Genomic DNA, 19,755 nt, shown 5'->3' with positions numbered 1-19,755 from the left:
GTAAAGTTAGGGGATGAGCTTGTTTTTATAAATATTGTTAACAAGCGGTCGAGGTTGCGCGAATGCTGAAAAATTAGCAGACACCGGGCACTAATTATAAGTGTGGAGGAGTAGCAATTAGCGCGCCGGAGAGCTGTTACGTTGGCAAGAGGAAGCGACGCCGTGGCTCTAACTAGTATGTTTGTATCTTGGCATCAGCCAAGCTGTTAGCGGGACGAATCAGCTGTTACGTAATGTTCGATATAATTTTTTATTGCTTCAGTATCGCAACAGGCAGTATAAAACGCATGCAATCTTTAGGAGTAGATACAAAGATTCAATTGTTTAATTATACAAAATATATAATAAATCATAAAGTAGTTTAAAACTCTTGTAACATTTTGAGCAACATGAGAGGTTGAGAAGAGAAATAACCAATCGTATTTAATTGTTCTTGCTACCTAATTTAAGTTTCGTGTTCATTTAAAATAATCTTGTTTACTTTTCATATGACACAACAATTACGAAAGGGATTCAGCGAATGATATCACAAGTGTCATAAAAATAAAAGTTTGACTAAATGAACTCATATACATTAAATATAAAACTATGTGGTGCAAGGGTGAGAATTTATCATAGTTTCAACATATAAAAGGTTATGTAAATACTAATTCTTATGTATACAAAGAGACCTAACTTACGTTCGAAGGCCTTGCTTTAACAATTATAGACAAATAATTTTAGAACCTGAAGTCATAACATACATAATACGTATATGATAATTGTATGTATAGATAAACCACACCTATTCGTCCTACGCAAAAGATAAACAATCATACTGAGAAGTATTAAAACAAAGTAAAAACATAAGTCTGTATATAACTCGTTTTAGCGCAATATTGTAATATTTTACATCGCATACCACAACTATGACTTGTTATGTGGCATTTTAAGTATTTAATACTGCATATAATAATCAATATTTTTGTTATTTTTATATAATTGTCAAACATTTAAGAGTTAAACTGCAGCCTATCAAACAGAAAGAAAGAAGAAGAAAGAAAGAAAAGTTTTATTATTGGTAATACAGATTAAACCAAGAAACAATAACTAACATAATAAAATTGCACATAACAAAGAAATTCAATTAGAGTTAAGTTACCATTTATGGTTAATTTGGGGAGGGAAAATGAGCACGATCACATCAACTTCTTTGCTGCCAGTTACTCAAAAACCTACATAATATTTGACGAGGCGTGATATAACCGCTATCCGGGATAAAGTCGCTTATACACAAGGTCAAAACGTCGACGATTAGTGATGACACTAAATAGGCTTCCTAACACTACACTACACTGGATATCACAACACGTCGAAAGATTAAGTCGGACTAGTAATAGTGATGTAAGAGATAAATAGTTTACTTAACTCGTGTGTACACGTAATGTACTTTGTGCCAGCTGATTGTATTTACAATTGGCATTACTGTTATATTATTATAATAAGATAATGTATTATTATTTTATAATATAGAAAAAATATACCTTTGTTGACTTTTCAGTAGTTAAAATAACATTTTGTTTGTTTGACCCACAAAAAGAAGATGCCCAAAGATTTAAGCTAACGTATTTTGTATGATGTAACTTTTCTTTTGCATCTAAGATTTAATTTCGAACGGCATACATTTCTTTGATATTTGTATTAAATGGTGTTAAACGAAATTGCTCTTTTACTGAACAGAAATGTATTCCATTGTGCGATCAAGGTACCTCATAAAAATTTGCTACGCGGAACCAGATATTTTTACGCTTTGTATAGCAGAAAACATCCGAGATTCTTTGTTTACAAATAAAAGTTGCGATAATAAATTACATCATCTACGATTGCATACACTATTAAGCGTAACCCACGCAACCCTTCAAGAATCATACGGCTTCCACAACAAGGGTTGGAGTGCGGAAACTTCTCGAGCGATTCGTTAACAATCGTTTCATTTTATGTAATTCAAAATGTCATGCACGTTATTACGTTATTATTTGCATACCATACGATAACACGCGTATCGCGTTTCACGTCAAGTAAGATACAACGGGTAATAAACGAAAATAGTTTTTGGGCCTTAAAATAACCTCAAATAAATTTACATAGAACGTTAATTGTAAGAATTTTTGAGTTTGTTTATTCATTGCGCAATGTTGGGGTTCTTTATTTCTGATATTTTGCTTTTATCCTTATAGCAAACGTGATATTTAGGGATTAGATCTAATTACGTCAACCATTGATAAAATATGGTGACTCTTAGCTCCTATAGGCTAAAGGATAGATGATAGAGTTTCATAGATAAGCTCACCGTTTATTTGCGAAGCTATACTTGATTCAATTACGTAAAAGATACGATGGTAATTACATTATGTGGCAGAAACAGCGAAATCCAATATCCCGCGCGTAACATTGTTACGTTACGTATACAGATTTGTGTACACGGTGTTATGTGCAGTATACGCTGACCTGGTCACGTTGGATCAAATTCAATCAAACATTAACCCTTTTCCTTTACTTTGTAAGTTTCAAACTTTAAAGCTACATTAAGTAGAATTAATTTATTTAAGGAGTAATCTTACTTTTTACTAATATGGATAGATGAATGGATGGATGGAGCGGAGCGGATCTCCGTGAAATTTGGCATAGATCTAGAAGATCTGGAAGAATCTTCTTAAGATCTAAGATCTTCTTATTTTGTTTTTGATAGTTTGATCTTATATTTTTAAAGGGCATGCCACACGTTAGTAGCGTATAAGTGATCCGAATGTGGCGTGACGGTCAGACAGTTATGTGCGAATTAATAGAGTTGCAATAATCTAGGTCAGAAAACAATGGGGGGTTTTAAATAGCTTGTGCGTTTCAATTTCATCTCGTTTACGGGCGCGGCGGCTTTGTGGAAACGTCTCGTCGTGGTCGGAGCTTGACTGCGTGGCATCACGCCAACACGTTGCAACCGGCATTTAACTAACATTTCTATCGATTTTCAAAGCGTAACGTTTAATAAACTATGATATAGATATGAGTTAAATATAAAAGTATCATGATAACAATCCTAAACGAATAAAATCATTTTTGTATGCATTTTGAAAAACTTCTTTAGAATACGGAAACGGATTTTTCGAGTAATTTTTGAATTCTGATAATTTAAACAGCAATTTGTTAGTCAAATGCTTTAAAACATATCAGTATATGAATACCAGTATACAGTAAGTAAGTAACAAGTTTTGTACAATTACGATTAACGTGTTTAAATAATATTTAAAATATTGCAAGTTATAAAGCGAATAAGTTCAAAATTAAATATACTTAGTTATTCCTATCCAGTTGGATCTCAGTAATAAGTTATCAACTGTTGCACATGTATATTGTTTTAAAAGTTATCGTATATGAAATTAAATAAAATAAATAAAAGCGATTAAGATACGGTATTTATTTTCAGATTTAAAAATGTTTACATATTATTTTTTAATAAGTCTTGCCTGGTAACTATTCTATTTTAATTCTTCCGAAGATTTTTTTATAATCATAAATTAGGTTTTTATTATCAAATATTACTCGGTTATTAACGTCATTATTAATTATTAAAGATTAATCTATTATAGCATTGCATCCTTGAACCTGAAGGTCAAAGAGGAAATGACAGGTTTTTCCTTAAACCAGTTATCAGCTGTCAATGCTAAAGTCTACGGTTAGTAGTTAATGACTTTAATATTATTATTAGTTTATTATTGCATTTTATATTAATATGAAATAAGAATGATTTATCTTATACTTGTAGTGGCGCGCGACTTTATCGCTTTTATAAAAATAACTTAATTAGTAGCCTACGTGTTCTTCCAGACTATGTCCTATATATTTTCAAAACAGCGCGATCGATTTAGTCCCGTTCTGGATTTATTTAATAACAAACACCAAAACATACATCCATCTAAAATTTTGCATTTATAACATTATTAATCTCAGATATGAACATATAGATAATTGTTCCTACTTACATAAACTTTACGGTAATAGAGCCTCAATAAACTATCACAGAGGTCAAGTCAATGATAATACAAGTGTACACTAAGTAAATATTTAAGTGATGTGAAAGTTTCCATTTAGTTTGAGCTTAACTCCTAGACCCGGCAATATCTTCGGAACACATTGCTTAAGTGGATAGAGACTGTTCCAACAAATATCGCAACAATGACTGTCAATTGTTTTTATATTTGGACAAGAGTTAAAAGAATAGATTAAATATTGACTCAATTTGTAGAAGGTCATCGTGAACATGTGTACCTATAGTCAAGACGGAGACCTTCGCGTATCCGTAACAAATTTTATGTGACACGTCTCGCAAGGTCTGTGGGGTTATGAGACATGTGCTTCATTAATTCAGACTTAATTAATACAAAGTATAACGCTTACATTATACGTATTCTACATGGCCATTTTTATTTCAATATTAATAGTCATTTTCCCAAGACAACAATAGTTTTGTACATCTGATAAATATTAAAGTAACGTATTAAAATATATAATTATTAATTTTATAACAAACACTTTGATATGGAATGAAAAGAAAAACATTTGTCTATAGTTATTTACTTAAAAGTTAACTAGGTACTCTGATAGATCGTGATGCTGCATCACGCGTTCCTTATTATAGTTTAATATAACAAGTTTCTAATAGCTTTCAAATTAGAAAAGTAAAATTTTTATGATGTATAAGACATTAGCGCAAATATATAAAATGGAAAAATAATTATAATATACTTACTTACAATTTGCATGTCGCCTCGTTTACATTCCTACCAACTTAACGTTATAGTAAATAACATGTGAGGGGAAGCTTGCAATCACTGTATCATTCAAATAATAAAATGCATAACCGTAACAAGTAACGTGGTTTATATCAGTAACATAACCACGTAGAAAACTACTCCAGTTGTAAATAAATTGAGAGAGTTAATGTGACTAGGTGCTGCATATTTGAATTTCTAATTTTACGTTAAACAAAAATAATAAAACCACAGTAAATTTTATGAATTTTCCGTTGTTTCAAGTAGATCAGGTAAATAACCTGCAGGAATTATTGTTATTTTAACAAGATTGATAACTACAAATTTCACGTAATTTTACATAATTTAGTGTAAACTCTACTTTTCTGTGTTAATTGAGATTTTTGGCTACAATATGCCAATATAAATAATAGAAGAGAAAGACTTTCTTTTAACGAACATAACTACAAAGATCCGCAATAGGCTTGAACAAGTTAGAACATTTGTGCTGTAATTTATAGTCATTACCACATCACTTGGTCTATCTATTTTATTACCATGTATCAGAGCTGAAGAACAATTAGTGGCAATTGAGATCAATTCAATGAAACAAAGATTTGTTTAGATTTTTTGAGCGTTTATAAACGAGTGACGCCATCCTACTACTTACTGGCCTTGAAGCTTTTATGTGCGAACCATTTTAGACTATCATGATTTCTGTTTACCTCGATCATAAATGATTTGAATGATGAAGAGGAAAGAAAAAAATTGGTAACGTTAAACTCCAAAACTACTGGAGGGATGTTTAATGTTTGACGGGAAAGATACACAGCTATAGTTAACCTTTTTTTAATTACAACTTTAGAAATAAAAAAAATAGTATATAGTGTATTGGACACATAAACGAGGCAATAAATGTCAAAATACAGGCATTAACAACCTAGTTAATGACAACTCCTAATGATAAAAAAACACACAAGTCATAATCAAGGTTTGACCGATTGTATCGTGAAGTTAACTACACTAAAAGCATATAATTTAAAGAGCCTACGCTATGCTACTAACGTAACACCAAAACATGATAATCATGGACATAAGTTATGTCATCACTCGCTTTTTATTAAAGTTTAATTGGGTCAAGGTAAGAACAGGTGGTCATCCTACTGCTGTGTTATAACGATTTAACTATTATTTTGACTAGATTGAGTTAAAAATTAGTAATAGGCCTTTCATTATTATTCTATTGAAATCAATCAAAATTGCATCTTGTTGTGTTGTATGAAGGTTTAAGTAATACAATACGTATTTAAGTGAGAGGTGCCGCTTCGCACCGTAACTGTCATGATTACGCAGTAACTCTCAACGGCCTGAGAGCCGGAGACAAGCGGCGTGCAATGCTATCCTTGTTCACTTGTGTCATTCTACGTTAATAGAACAAAAAAATGTCAATAAACGAAATTCTCTTTTTTTTCAAATGGTTTCTTTGGTGATCCCTAAATTTTAGTTAGTTAAGACTTCGTGTTTCCCACCCAAAGGTAAGGTAACTTTAGACGTTTTTCTCGATACAAAGAAGTTATATATTATCTTTTAGTCCAAAAAAAAATATTTTATAAAGGTAGAAAAAGTAACATACAAGAGGACCAAAAATAATAGAATTAAACCTGGAATCACGACATTTTCTTTCGAAATCATTAACAAAGTTTTTTGATGCAAAGTAGATAAGTTATAATAATTACCAACCTTCTACGAAGAGAGGCGTGCATTACAACGTAAACAATGAATTCTTTATAACATTGACCCAAATAACAGTAATGTCGGAGTGGTTCCCATTAATGTTTTAGTAACTACCTTCAATTTCACTCATTGCTTTTAGGGAGGTAGTTACTAAGCGAAAGTGGTGTTTAGTTTACGGACATGAAGGACTAATGTCCTATCACTATAGCTTCGTCAAATTGTGTCTGCGTGTACCCTTGACCAATGACCCAGTTCAAGCAGTGCGAGCTTCGCCTGTTCGTTATATTAAAGCGTAATAGTCGTTCAGCGGCAAAGGATTTAGTGAATGAGTCGCAACATAAATCATATTCGTGTTGTATAGTCTATAATACGTTCATGGCACGTTATCGGCCGACATTTCATACAATGTATGTTTAGTCAAAATGACAATTAGTTCTCACGACCGTGTTATTCTCACTGCGTCCGAGGTCACAACTTCGTTGCAAGTTACTTTCTATCTAAATTTGTGTGACCATGCATTTACACATACATTATTGGTAATTTAAGTCCACCCTCGAATTTATTATACACTTTTGGGAACCCATAAACCATTTACATTTTTCATTATTACATCTGAAGTTTAACGTATAATTTTTAATAACTCTTGGTTTTGTTTCAACATTTCATTCATTCTTATATGAGATTCAGCCCCTATTCGTTCACAGCAGCGCTGGGCGAACGGAGAAAGAGTGATTTTAAAGTTCCTTGCCCGAAAGCCGCCACCGCGTAGATTTAACGCAGCGTTAAAACACCGCCCGTGCGAATGAGCATTCAAAATGAATAAACAATAAAAAATGTCACTGCATGACTTTTTATTAAGTTTTGGGTCACGTAAGACAAACAGCAAGAGCGGTTGTCACTTTTGTCTTTCTTCAAACAATGGACGCATTCACCATGCAAACGCAGGCCTTGGACCGTAATTACAAAACGTGATTACTCGACCGAGCTCTTATTACTGTAAACCTGCGCATTCAGCATTAAAATCCTACATAATACACGTCCATGACATATACTTTTTGAGCTGCTCCGCAAATACATACCAGTGCCTCCAATAAAGAAACCTATGCCCGGAATCATTAAGGCTTTAAACTTACAATCACGCCTAACCCTTGAACTAACAGAGCCCAATCACTGACAGAAAAAAAATGTTTACTAGATGAAGATAGCCGAATTCTAAAATTTATAAAATATATGTTATTCTAAAAATGCATCATAAACGAAGTCTCTCGGTTGTGTTTTACTTGATTATATCAGCTAAGGCGACAACCGTATTGTGTTTAAAGCCATCGCAAGCCAATGATCGGGTCATGATGCTAAATTAAACTTTATACGAGCAAGATATAAACTTGCAGTCTGTACCGATAAAGTATATTTTACATTTTAAGGTACCAGGTACAAGCTTGCACATAAATCTAAGAAATATCATAAACTATTGAGGAGCCAATCAAAACGCGAGCCGGCAGTCATTCAAGAAAGTTACATGACAGGAATAATTTATAACGACAGGCTATTGAATTACGCTGCCCGCCGTCACCCTGACATTGTGCAGTAAAGATCTTTGCCAAGAGTATCATAAAAAACCTTGAGAATACTTGAGTTCGTTGCAATATTGGATTTACTTCGACGGGGTTTCTGTCGTGGCGGGCAACGTGCCTGCCTCCGAGTGACGTGACCTTCGTGAACAATGAGCAATCATTTGAAGCCAAGTGGAACACTTTGAGTGAAAGTTAATTTGTGCTATTTACTGAAAATTAAAACTCACGCACATTTATCCCGCTAAGTGTGATCCATACAATATTAATAGCGAGTAAAATTTATACATTTGGAACCATATCATGTAAAATTGTTCCTCATTATGAATAAGCAAGCTAAAAGGCTTATAAAATTTACGGTTTCTGAACTTTTTAAATATTGCAACTGAGAAAAATATAATTTGTGAAGAACATGTAAATCTTATAATCGATTTATTGGTAAAGTTGAAGGGCGTAACAAACAATAAGCGATCAAATATTTGAAGAGCGGCCACCTGCGCCTCATCAGAAGTTCCGTTACAATTCCCTCGGTATTTGTTCAGTAAATATTAATGGACACGGAAATTGTGTGGCATTTGAATTGAACACGATATCGGTCGAGTTATGAAATGGCAAACGTTTGTTCAGATAAGAACAGAACTGTAAATTAACGACTTTTTCCTGTTGGATCCAATTATTTGCATATACGAGTACCTAAAAACAGGAACATAGAACAATTATTTGTTGCCCAAAATTATAATCACGTTAATAAAATCACATTATAATTCCAAAAATTGTTGGAAAAATCTTGAAAATATCATCACTGTAATTATAATACATAAAATAACTTGATCATTAGATATAAAGAATTCATGGCACGTCGTGATATATTCGTAATATATATTTCAACGGTAATTGGAGTTTGTAATTGATTTTGTTTTCAAAAAAACGGTATTCAACATAGATTGAGTTTGAACCTTGTAAAGCGCGCTGTGTGGTGTCGGTTATTTCCGTAACATGGATCATTCAGTTAAGCTTCCGGATTTACGTCCGCACCGGGGACCTCAATCCGCCGACTTTGCTAATGCAGAAGGTTGCTTTGAATTTATCATATAAACTGTTACAAATAGACAAACGGATAATTTAATTGGCAACTCGAAGTTAGATAAAATAGATACACGTGCATTTAGAAGTAGTTTAGAAATATCTTGCAGCTTAGGTCCTCAAGATATTATAATATGAGTTTAGTTAAATTGTAGGTGAAAGTTATCAAATTTTTCTATGTTAATTAGGAAAATCCATCATCCACAACACCGTCAGCTAACCTTTTGTAACTTGGTAATCAGTCGAAATTATTTGCATTATTGTACATAAATAGAGGCTGTTATTATGTTTGTATGCAACATTTGTGTAAAACCTACATTTCCGAGTTAGTGAATGCGACGTCAAATATTCAGGTTGACCTTTGAATAAGGTATACATTGATTTAACTTGTGAGGCATGGCGGAGCATTTGTTATTTATGATTAACGAAGCATGGATGCTTTGGTAAATAATTATTACCCAATAAATGGGTAATGATAACTCCGTGATCTAGCAATTACAGCCCCGCATTACATTAATAGTAAAAAAAAGTAGTTTATATTTCTACAATGTTATTTTTTACTGTGTTTATTTAAGATCTAGATGGATTTTAAATCTAAACGCTACAATACTTTATGGCACTTTTAATTTGAAATTAACAGTTCAGAAATGTACGCAAAGCCAAGTGTTTATTAAGACCAAAGACGACAGTTATCTTGAGGTATTAAGCAAGAAATTGTGAGGTTGTGATGGATGAAGCTTCGCAGATAATCGATCATGGCATAGAGAATTAGCTGCGAGCAGTGGAAAGCGTGTAATGATCGAACTTCCAGACGTGTTGTAACTTTATTACAAGTTATTAAAGAACGCTTTTGAATAATTTCTCACGTATTTTAATGACTCATACACATATTTCAATTCAAAATACATATAAATACTCATTTATAATAATAAAAAACTAATTTGCGTTGTATCGCCGTTTTCCTATCCGCCGATACTTCACTTGTGTTTTACAATTATAATGAATCAAAAAGTTCATCGCGCAGGACATTTCGATTATTAAATTACCATAGGTTCAACGTCCTAGACGAGTTAAGTGTCGCATGTCTAACGCAGACAGAGTATTGACTTTGATTTATTGCAACTTGTAAGGTTTCAACACACACTTTCATATTTGGTACCTATGTTATGGATTTTTTAGAGACTATTCCTCTATGTATAAAACAGGTATCGTCATTGTTTGATGGGAATTAATTATTATAAATATTGTTTACTAACAATATTTAACTATGCATGTACCAGTGTTGTGGTCTAACTCTCTTTGCCATTTATTATTTTCCAACAGATTGAACATGTGGAAGTCAATTTTTGTAAAGCTGAATAGTATTATGTCAATACATAAAATCATTATACCATTATTTAGCATCTCAATTGTACAGCATCCATTTTAATCATCAGTGACATAATGTTTATTTGTATGAATATTGAATAGTTTATAAGAAATATTAAATTCAGAATAATCTAATACTGGTTATTGTGGTCTTATATGGTGAAATCTGCAATGAATATTAATTGCTATTATTTAATTTAAAAAAACTTTATTTATGTAAACAATATTTTCAAAGAAAAATAATAATCTGATGATGGCCAAAATAAAATTAACAATCTGCATTATTGCTTAAGGGCTATATCAGTTTAAAGGAAGCAATGACTATTGTTGTCTCACTCTACTTATCAATGTCCCCAATTTACATAACTTAATGCATAATGAGTTACAGCAATTATGCATAACTGTAGCTTGTAATTGAAATGTAATTTTTATGTTATTTTTGATAACAAATTAAGGTTTTTAAATGTTGGTATGTTATCAGTTTTCATTTTCACATTACCAAATGAAAGTAGCATGGTTACATTATTACATGTTTCAATTAATATTTTATGTTGTGAACATTGAAACAGGTTAATAAAATTTTAAAAAGTTTCATTATCACCAGCTATTTACTAATATAATAGTAAACATTAAGTCTAAAGAATAAATAGCGAAAATGACTCACTTTTTGTAGACCCGACAAAATGAATTGTTGATCCTTTTGTCAGAGAGGTGCCTGCGACGGTCTTCAAACAAGTCCTTAATAGCGGTCACACCTAGCACAAACAACACAGGCAGCATGGCTACTTCCTTGCCAAATGCATTGATGGCCGGCACCCAGTTCAACAGCACTATGAATATAAAGTACACATTTGCTATTCTATGAAATTGTTCAAATAAGTTTTTAGGGATAAAAGACAGTAGGGTATATTTCGTAGTTCTGATTTTGTTGTCACATCGCTGTCCATTTGGATGGTCTTTTGGTGGCGTCTTCTCTGGTACCAAATGGTTGGGTGTTACTGATAGGTGTCTGTTGTCGACGGCAGGCTGCTGTCGTCGCATCAGCCAGAACACAGCGCGACGCCACGGCGCCACCACCGAATCGCGCCGAATCGTGTAAATAGAATCCGACCGCGAAGCCTGGCGCGAGTGATGGGCGCGGATGGAATTGATACGGGGCTGTGCGCTGACGGGCACGGGCTCGCGGTGGCCTGGAGGTAGGATAAAGTCGGTACGGCTACCGGTCCGGCTGTGGCCGGAGCTCGGAGCGGTGCGACCCCCTTCGCCGATCTGACCGTGAGACAACGCGCGTTGGTGGCCCCGCATCGCCGACTTGAGTGGTGGTCGTGCTGCGAGGGTGCCTCCCAGGGTCGGTGTTCCTCCATGACTTACGGACCTCGAGTGTCCCTTTGCTTTCGGAAATAAGTACGTTTGCTCCGGTGCCCCCGGCAAACTTGGTACCGTCGAAGGTGTCTCTCCACTTCCTTCTGTTGACATTTTTATTCATCCGAAGAACGACCGGTTTGCTTAAAGCTCTCATTTAAGACTGCGATCCTTTTGACACCCTTTCGAATGTTTTGTTCCGTTAGTTGCTCGTTGAGAATGTATCGTAAAATTCGAAGCATATGGTTCCAAATCATCTATTCACTATTTCACACATCACTGATGCTTTTATTTTGATAAAACATAAAACACGTCGATGAATTTAGAAAGAAACAAAGATGTAAACATTTTTCCGTCCCGAAGTTTTGAAAATAAAACAATAATCCTGTCACGGAGAACAGTCGTGTGTAGTTTGCACAAGACAGAACGAAACTCAAAAACAAGTCTGACTGGCTGAGTGACTGACCGGCTGACACTGACAATTGCTGACAATGACAATCAAACAGTCTGCCTTATTGGCACTTCGTTAGGGACGTCTCTATGATCAAATAACTTAATAAAAAACGCTGATAGTTTTTGATCAAGTTTTTATACAATTAGTTGGGAATTAACGTAACTTTATTATGTATTTTTTAGACTTACAAATCTATTTACTAGTAGTTATAGGTACTACAAAATAAATAGTCCCAGTCCCAAGTATTGATATGCTTGTATACGTCTCTTGCTATCGTTTGTTACAATTGTAGGAATAAGAGCTTTTTCAAAGCGTTTTTGTTTCGATAAAGTAATGTTATAAAACCGCTGTTAATTGTACAGCTATTTAGCAAAAACTACAATTATTATTTTAAAAAAACATTGATGATTTTACCTAGAATACCTGGATGCGACAACTTAATTGTTTCTTTCTTCTTGGAAGATAAAATCATAATAAATTTATATCATCGACATGCGGTTCTTATGTTTTTATCAAGTTCTCGTGGTGTTTTTGACATTGTTAGCTTTTTTGTCTGTGCATTTTGTGTTTTTGTACTGCAAAGTTGGTACTTTTTCGTCGACGTCATCGTAGGCGGACATATTTGGTCAGTGTTCTCTGTTCCGACATATTGACATTTATTTCCCGGTTGCTTGCATATTTCTGTCTTTTAAGAGTTTTATTGAGGTTTAAGCTTTACCAACATGGATGAAGAATATGACGCGATTGTCTTGGGCACAGGGCTCAAGGAATGCATCCTAAGCGGTATGCTTTCGGTATCCGGAAAAAAGGTATTACACATTGATCGTAACAAGTATTACGGCGGTGAATCTGCGTCGATTACTCCGTTAGAAGAATTGTTCGAAAAGTTCAATGCACCGCCACCGGATGAAACATATGGTCGAGGACGTGACTGGAACGTGGACTTGATTCCCAAATTTTTGATGGCGAATGGCCTCTTAGTGAAACTGCTAATCCATACGGGCGTAACCCGCTACTTGGAATTCAAGTCTGTCGAAGGAAGTTATGTTTACAAAGGTGGAAAAATTTCGAAAGTGCCGGTGGATCAAAAAGAAGCGTTGGCGTCAGATCTGATGGGTTTATTCGAGAAGAGACGTTTCCGCAATTTCCTTATATACGTCCAAGATTTCGATGAACAAGATGCGAGGACCTACAAAGGTTTTGATCCTACTACTGATAAAATGAGTAAGATCTACAACAATTTTGGACTTGATAAAAATACTCAAGACTTTACTGGCCATGCTTTAGCTCTGTACTTGGATGACAGCTACCTCGAACAACCAGCAATACAAACAATCAATCGTATTAAGTTATATTCCGATTCTCTTGCCCGGTATGGTAAGTCTCCATACTTGTATCCGATGTATGGCCTAGGTGAGCTTCCTCAAGGATTTGCACGTCTCTCTGCTATATATGGGGGAACATACATGTTAGATAAGCCTATTGATGAAATTGTCCTTGGAGAAGACGGCAAGGTAGTTGGAGTGCGCTCAGGAAATGAGATAGCTAAGTGTAAACAAGTATACTGTGACCCCAGCTATGTGCCCGATAGGGTTCGCAGGAAGGGTAAAGTTATTCGCTGCATTTGTCTTTTAGATCATCCTATTGCTAATACAAAAGATGCATTATCTACCCAGATAATTATTCCTCAGAAGCAGGTGGGAAGGAATTCGGATATTTATGTTTCCTTGGTGTCATACACCCATCAGGTGGCTCCTAAAGGATGGTTCATTGCAATGGTTTCCACTACTGTGGAAACCGAAGACCCAGAGTCGGAGATCAAGCCTGGCTTGGAGTTACTGGGGCCGATCAGGCAGAAGTTTGTTAGTGTAACTGATTACTTTGAACCAATTGATGATGGAAGCCAAAGTCAAATATTCATATCTGAATCCTATGATGCCACCACCCACTTTGAGACTACTTGTCTAGATGTACTAAAGATCTATAAGAGAGGCACCGATGAAGATTTTGACTTCTCCAAAGTGAAGGTGGAACTGGGAGAGGAGGAGCAGTAAACTCTCAACTACCTATGTATATTTGCTTGTTAATTTTAATATTTGTTTATATCTGGCTATAATATGAATTGTTTATTAGGGTTCTTGGGTAAACAGCATAGAGATTGTATGTATGTAAATCGTTCCATCTAAAATTATATAATTGCATTATTTTTATTTCTACCAGAAGTGATTTAATTAAACGATATAAGAATGTTATTTATAGGAATTTATTCTCCATTTAAGATTGCTTTTATTATTTAAGATATACATTGCAAGAAATGATGGCACAATTGGTAGAAACATCAGAAATGCATTCCATTTCAATACTTTTGGATTTAGTATCCATATTATATAGCAAGTTATTGAATGCTCACTTTACATTTAAATGTTTTGTGTAAGATCAAAAATAAAGTTACAACAAACTTTACGGTTTTTTATTTTAATAACAAAGACTTTCTGACCTATCCTGAAAATAACTTTTTTATTTCAATAAATTATATAATAGACTTAAATTTTATACAATACAAATAGTCATTTCTACAACCAATAAATATTTTATCATTATAAACAGCTGGAGATGAGAATGTTTCATTTGGAAATTGATATTCTGATAATATAGTGCCATTATCTGTACTTATCACGCACATTTTTCCATTGGTAGATGTTGCTATTATAGAAGTGTTATCTAAACAGCAGGGTGTAGCGTAAACCGGTGATGTCATCTCTGTCCGCCAATGTAAACTTGAACGAAAGTTTTTCACAGTGATGCTGTACACTCCATTATCGTGACATCCAAATACGAACTGCCAAGTTAATGCTTCTAAATTTCTAACATATACTGAAGAAAAAATATTTCCCTTTGCACCTTCATATTTCCACACCTTTAAAAAAAAGAAAAACTGAATTTCTCATCGTTTCTGTTAGAACATATATATTTTTGAATCTATAACTATTTAGAAAAATATAATATAAGTAAATAAAGTAGTAAACAGAAATATTATAATCGTATACATGAATAATAAGTGGACCATAATCCATATGCAAAAAATATTTTATTATTGATTTAAAATAGCATTACATATATTAATAAAATGATAATTATGATCAACATTATCTTATCTACAACCTGCAAAATCTGATAGACAATACTACAACAGGTCTGAATATTGCTATAATGTCTCATGAAAGCTATTATTGAAGGCATATTTCCTACTATGGCTTACTAACGAAATTTTTACAAAAAATATATACAAATGCTCTATCAGTAGCAATCTAAAAATAATGTACTATAGCAAAAAATATAAGAATAGTTGACAATTGAATTGTTACCTTGATGCCTTTCTCGACAGTTCGGCAATGCACTTCGCCGTTGACCTCGGCGAATACAACATATTTGTCATCATCGTAAAGCGCGGGGCGAGCGAACACCGGGCTGTTGAGTTTCCCGCGCCAAGCCACCCGCCGCGTCCTCGTGTCTATGCCCGCACACACGCCCGACAAAGTCCCCACCATAATGTAACCATTTCTAGCCAACACTGTATCCGCTGATATTGCTTGTTCTGCCACTTGAATTGTTTGTTTTATCTCACCATTCTATGGAAATTAATTACATATTTTAACTGTAAAAATAAATTTTTGCCACGTTGGCAAGTTAATGCCACCTACATTTCTAAATGTAACTAAAACTAGAAATTTGAGAAAAGTGTGTTATTCTAGCTGATACACAAAGTACAAAAGTTTCAGTTTTAAGCAGCCATGTCACATATTAAAAAAAGTAAATGAATTCCTCAGGCATGTGACTTTCTGTTAATACTTATTTTCCAAACAAATATAAAATCATCGCCCGACAGATAATTTCGGTCAATTATGATAACAAACTAAGACTATTGATTAAAGTTTATTACCTTTTTAGCTATATCAACACAGAGTAAAAATTGTCATAATTTTTTTTAAAATACATACCGTAGCATCAACGCAGCGAACGATACCGTCATATGAAGCAATATATATTACGCCTCTGATGTAGGTCGCTTTACTTTTAATCATATATCTAACATTTGTCCTCCAGATCTCTTGACATTTGTGTATAGTGAAACAGACAATAGTTCCGTCGTAGGAGCCGACAACACCGCAAGGACCCCTCACTCCCCCTTCAAAGCAATGTATTGACGCTTCTATTCGTGAATTAAGTTTTATCTGCCCTTGTAACTTTCCACTCTCTGTATCAATTACGGCTATTTTTCCCGAGTGACTGCAAACAGCTACAAACACCTTACTGTAATTAAATAAGTTATAATTACTATAATTATATTCTAAAATGTAAAAAGTAGGAAAATCTTGTTCATTGGTACGTAAGCATAAGCCACAAAGAGTATTCTTATCATGATTATTTAACCAAGCTTCAAATACATTGCAAGGAACGGCATTATTTGTTGTTACAGACTAGTGTTGAAAATATCAACTTACTTTTTATATGGACATAATGTTGGTGATGCATCAACACATTTTCCTGTATCAAACTTCCATAACTCTTGAAAGTCCACAAGATTTCTATCCAATTCTAAAACTTCACTTAAAGCATATGCTAATCTTTTTGATCTGAAATCCGGTTTCTTAGATCTTTTCTTTGATTTCATTTCCTCGTAAGAATAATCTTTTTCAACTAGTTGAACAATATCCTGAATTGTTTTGTTGTTAGATATTAAATATGGTAAAATAAAATTTCCTAGTTGAGGATATGTATGTGATAGTTTATTGCACATTGCAATTGCTAGAAATGATGTACCTCCAATCGCTTGGTAACTTTTGTTTTTTATTTCCTCAATAGGTACAGTTGTTCTCAACATTGACGTAAGTTCTTCTAAGAATGCATGCGTTGCTGGGATTGTTGGTACATTCAAGTCATTCTCAAACATCGTAGATAGGATCTGTTTTGAAGTCTTCCCATGTGAGGTTGTTGGTAAATTATCAACCTTTATAATTTTATCTGGCCAAAATTTTTCTTCCAATTTACCTTTTATAAGTATGGAAAGGTCATGACTTTTGATAGTTTCTGATGAATAATATAAAACGAGCAGCATTAATTTGGGCAACCAAATACAGGAGCAGGTTTTAACTTCGGAGCACTGCATTACACTATTTTCAATGTACTGAAGATTGATTTTGCTACCAAATCGTTTAACGGTATCATCTTTACGACCTCTATAGTAGACAGTGCCATTCCTCACTTCGCCTATATCTCCAGTGTCTACAAATTTTAGAGAGCATTCTTCTTCATTCGAACCTGGTTTTTTGTTGTTCAGAATATAACATTTTCTTGTATTACTTACTGGAAATGAGAAAAACATAAATCTTTTAAGAATCTGATATAAAAAGTTAAAATATTAATATTGCATATAATTCATTGAAAATAATGTTTAAACTATATAGCTCTTTAGAGGCTAAACAAAACAACTTTGGCTTTAGGTAAGTTGGGTTAAATCATCCTATTTTATATCAAGGTATCTGTGTTACTCTGACGTACACATCATTGCCGGATATCATGTTATATTTTGATACACTATTTATATGTAATTGCACTTACCTAATATAATTTTACCAGAACCATTAGCACTGGAATTCTTCGAATCAATTCGTAACTGTGTTTCCGAGAGGCAGTTGCCTAATGGTACTTCACGATCTGTGATTATTTTATTTAAGTCCAACTCAGCAACACAAGCCCAACAGGACATTTCTGTAACTCCATATAATGTGAATATTCTACATTTGTTATTGACATGTTTCAATTCTCTTAATCTCCGTATTCCATTTAGTGGTTCCCCACCAAGTGCTAGTATTTTAAGTGTTGAATCAGCACTTAAAATTTTATTTTTTATTTCAGTGTTTGTATGCTGGAAGAATTTTGATGGTGTTGTTTGCCAGACTGTTATAGAATACTGTTTGTTTGGAGGAAACAAAAGATCAATATATTCTGGGGCTATTAAAAGGGATGCACCATTTTTAAAAGCTAATAGAATTTCAACCATTGATGGATCAAAAGTCAATGGTGTTGAAAAGTATATAACATCAGAAGAATCTATGTTGAACAAATTGGTTAAGTCATCTATGTTAGGTTGAATACATTGGACTGGAACTTGGACATGTTTTTTCTTTCCAGTGCTTCCTGAAGTTGATGCTATAAAACAATGTTCCATTACCCATTTCTTTGTAAGTAAATTGTTACTTTCTTGTTTATAAAAGTTGATTGTGTAATCAAATATCACAATAGTTTTGTCAGGTTTTTTTTCATATAACTTCACAGAGTAATCATTGTTCGAATCTTGTATGGTAATAATAATCTTTAATTTTAAATCACTTATTTCATTTTCAATACTTTGAGTTGGATCCAAGAACATAAAAGAATTACAGCACTTATGGACTCTGAAGATGTAAAACAATAGATGTTAACATATACTGTTAAAAATATAAATTAACTTAAAAAAAATTATATAGTATCATCAATATCAAAACACTAGTTTTTCATGTATGGGGAGACTGGTGTTTCTAAAGTCATCAATGCATTTGGTAATTGATTTAACATGACAAGGTAACTTGTTTAACCCTTATTTTTCGTCAGAATAATCAGTAGATTTACACAATTTCAGTAAATTATTTAATTAATGACTTACGCAGCTATGGCACATGGAACAATAACATTTCTGTCAGTTACTAATCCCACTACTTCTCTATTACAATCTAATTGCAAAAGAATTTGAGAAATATATTCACAGACACCGAATAACTCTGAGTATGTGTAATTATTGTATTTTTCATTATAATATTGGCGTACGGCTTTTTTCGAAGGATTTGTAGCACAGGTTTTAACAAAAACATCATAAAAACCACGTTTGGATTTCATTGGGGAAAATAACTACTACCAATAGGTTCCTTATTGTAAGTCTCAACAAACTAAAATAAATAATTTTTGCGATTAGCCATTACACTATTTTTTGTTCATATTAATTAGAGTTAGATTAGAAATCAAATCATATTCAATATTTTGTTATGGGTAAACAAAACTAATCTAATGACATTGACATTACCGACAATGTTGCAATGTCTAAACATATATTTTTCTCGAATAACTTAATTATTGCAATGAAAAAAAAAATAAAAGAAAAAATCGAGATAATTCTTTTAATACGGATCAATTTACGAAATTTATAATTCATGCTTCGACTCATTCTTAGAAAAAGAACTTTTATTTTGGTAAACTTTAATCAACCCAAGTCGTATATCTCGATCTCGTGCATATACACCATAACAACAAAATAAACGTATTGCAAGTGTTATAAGCATTAAATTAGTTCATAAAAAAATCTTAG

General features: G+C 33.5%; 3 protein-coding genes across 3 annotated transcripts in view; 1 reads left to right on the top strand and 2 right to left on the bottom strand.

Moving 5' to 3' along the window:
• Positions 1-12,364, bottom strand: part of LOC106123240 (probable phospholipid-transporting ATPase VA) — a gene marked incomplete at its 3' end in the record, with an annotated part of 34,569 nt that extends 22,205 nt beyond the window's left edge. Inside the window, exon 1 of the mRNA XM_013319471.1 lies at positions 11,205-12,364. Within this exon, the coding sequence (XP_013174925.1) occupies positions 11,205-12,016 (812 nt within the window). The remainder of the gene's footprint in view (positions 1-11,204) is intronic.
• Positions 12,365-13,032: 668 nt separating this feature from the next.
• On the top strand, positions 13,033-14,801 carry Gdi (GDP dissociation inhibitor). The gene is given in 1 exon segment (NM_001311865.1): positions 13,033-14,801. A coding segment is annotated over 1 exon segment (1,332 nt). The 5' UTR covers positions 13,033-13,078; the 3' UTR covers positions 14,411-14,801.
• Aasdh (Aminoadipate-semialdehyde dehydrogenase) lies at positions 14,457-19,448 on the bottom strand. The gene is made up of 7 exons (XM_013319470.1): positions 19,060-19,448; positions 17,976-18,811; positions 16,859-17,720; positions 16,355-16,667; positions 15,722-15,985; positions 14,900-15,273; positions 14,457-14,466 (listed from the first exon to the last, which is right to left on the bottom strand). The coding sequence occupies exons 1-7, from the start codon at positions 19,287-19,289 to the stop codon at positions 14,457-14,459; spliced, it is 2,889 nt and encodes a 962-aa protein (XP_013174924.1). The 5' UTR covers positions 19,290-19,448.
• Positions 19,449-19,755: the final 307 nt, after the last annotated feature.

Source organism: Papilio xuthus, unplaced genomic scaffold, assembly GCF_000836235.2.
Source record: "Papilio xuthus unplaced genomic scaffold, Pxut_1.1 DF826115.1, whole genome shotgun sequence".
Taxonomy (NCBI): domain Eukaryota; kingdom Metazoa; phylum Arthropoda; class Insecta; order Lepidoptera; family Papilionidae; genus Papilio; species Papilio xuthus.
The sequence above is the reverse complement of the archived record's forward strand: the minus strand, read 5'-3'. Positions and strand labels throughout refer to the sequence as shown.